The sequence below is a fragment of the Myotis davidii genome, unplaced genomic scaffold (genome assembly GCF_000327345.1).
Source record: "Myotis davidii unplaced genomic scaffold, ASM32734v1 scaffold6, whole genome shotgun sequence".
Lineage (NCBI taxonomy): Eukaryota > Metazoa > Chordata > Mammalia > Chiroptera > Vespertilionidae > Myotis > Myotis davidii.
In genome coordinates this window covers 2,673,736-2,675,265 of record NW_006383011.1, presented here as the reverse complement: position 1 = coordinate 2,675,265, position 1,530 = coordinate 2,673,736, and the positions used below count along the sequence as shown (strand labels likewise).

Below are 1,530 nucleotides of genomic sequence, written 5' to 3'. Positions count from 1 at the left end.
TGCCTACATATGCAAATTAACCGCCATCTTGTTGGCAGTTAACCGCCAATCTTAGTTGGCAGTTAATTTGCATATAGCCCGGATTAGCCAATGAAAAGGGTAGCGTCGTACGCCAATTACCATTTTTCTCTTTTATTAGTGTAGATTAGTGTAGATGGGAGATGGCGACGTAAGCCGAGGACTGTCTGTACTAACAGCTTAGTATTATTAAGACAATAGTTTTGATCTTATGGACAACCCACTGGGAGGGTCTTGATAATCCCCAAGGACCTTTAGTCCACACTCTGAGAACCAAAGATATAATGAGACAGAAAATATGCTAAATTCGAAGGCAGTTGATAAATACTATAAAGGAAGCTGTGAATTCATTAGGTTGAAAGTCACTTATCTGTTGATAAATTTCAGCATATAGAGCACCATTGTCAAAATGTGCCAGACCCTGCTTTTCCTTTTTCTTTTGCTAAACTTTTACTTGAAAAGTTGTTTTCCATCAAGTTGCTTTCAACACAGACCAACTACTTTCCCCTTACCTTACTACCCAAGTTGGAATGAAACACTGCTTGACCTCTACCAAGACTATCAACTCTGATTTTATAAACCACACTTTGCTGAATTTCTTTTAAGAACAACAGCATTTCTTTTATTTAAGACTCAAAAGTATCACTAGGGGTGTATACTCGGAGACTTTAATACAGGGGTCCTCAAACTTTTTAAACAGACAGCCAGTTCACTGTCCCTCAGACCGTTGGAGGGCTGGACTATAGTTTAAAAAAAACTATGAACAAATTCCTATGCACACAGCGGCAGCAAAAACACACGGCGGGCCAGATAAATGTTTTCGGCGGGCCCGCGGGCCATAGTTTGAGGACCCCTGCTTTAATATATAAATTCTGGAAGATTTAGTTTATTGTGAATAAAACAGCTTAATCTTTTGTCTACCTAGAAAATGTACACAGCATTAATTTCTTTAAAGGCATTTCAATTTCAACTTACTGCAAACCTAAGAAGGAGGCAGGACTTTCCAACTCCAGAGTCTCCAATCAGAAGTAACTTGAATAAGTAATCACTGCAAAAAGGGGGGAAAATCACATTAATAAAAGGCATACTGTATTGTAAATTCTGCAACAAAAATATACCAAGAATAATTAACAGCTCACTGAAGAAGACTACAGCTCTTGAAAAGCCTATGAATAGCTTAAGAGAAGCCAAAATTGCAACCAACAGCAGAAGCTCTTTTGATGAATCACTACAAAGGACGGAATTATCTAAAAGAAAAATAAGCAATGTCACCAATGATCTGAGATCAGTGAACTAATTCCAAGGAAAGAATGAAATAAAACATAAGTGATATGCTTTCTTGGAGAGCCCAAAGAACTATGCTAGATAAATCCCACTCCCTTTACAGTATTAGGATACAGAGTTAACTTTCCATTGCTCTTGCCAATAAAACGAATCTCTCCTCCTAATTCCAAGATCAAATCATTTTTTCATAGCAATTTTCCAAGGGGCTTTTATGATCCTTCCCTAGCA

General features: G+C 37.7%; 1 protein-coding gene across 2 annotated transcripts in view; it reads right to left on the bottom strand.

Moving 5' to 3' along the window:
• RAB1A (RAB1A, member RAS oncogene family) overlaps positions 1-1,119 on the bottom strand; it is a 20,316-nt gene extending 19,197 nt beyond the window's left edge. For both annotated transcript variants that reach the window (XM_015557901.1, XM_015557902.1), the window contains exon 1: positions 994-1,119. In XM_015557901.1, coding sequence (XP_015413387.1) covers positions 994-1,104 — 111 coding nt within the window. In that variant the 5' untranslated portion in view covers positions 1,105-1,119. The remainder of the gene's footprint in view (positions 1-993) is intronic.
• Positions 1,120-1,530: the final 411 nt, after the last annotated feature.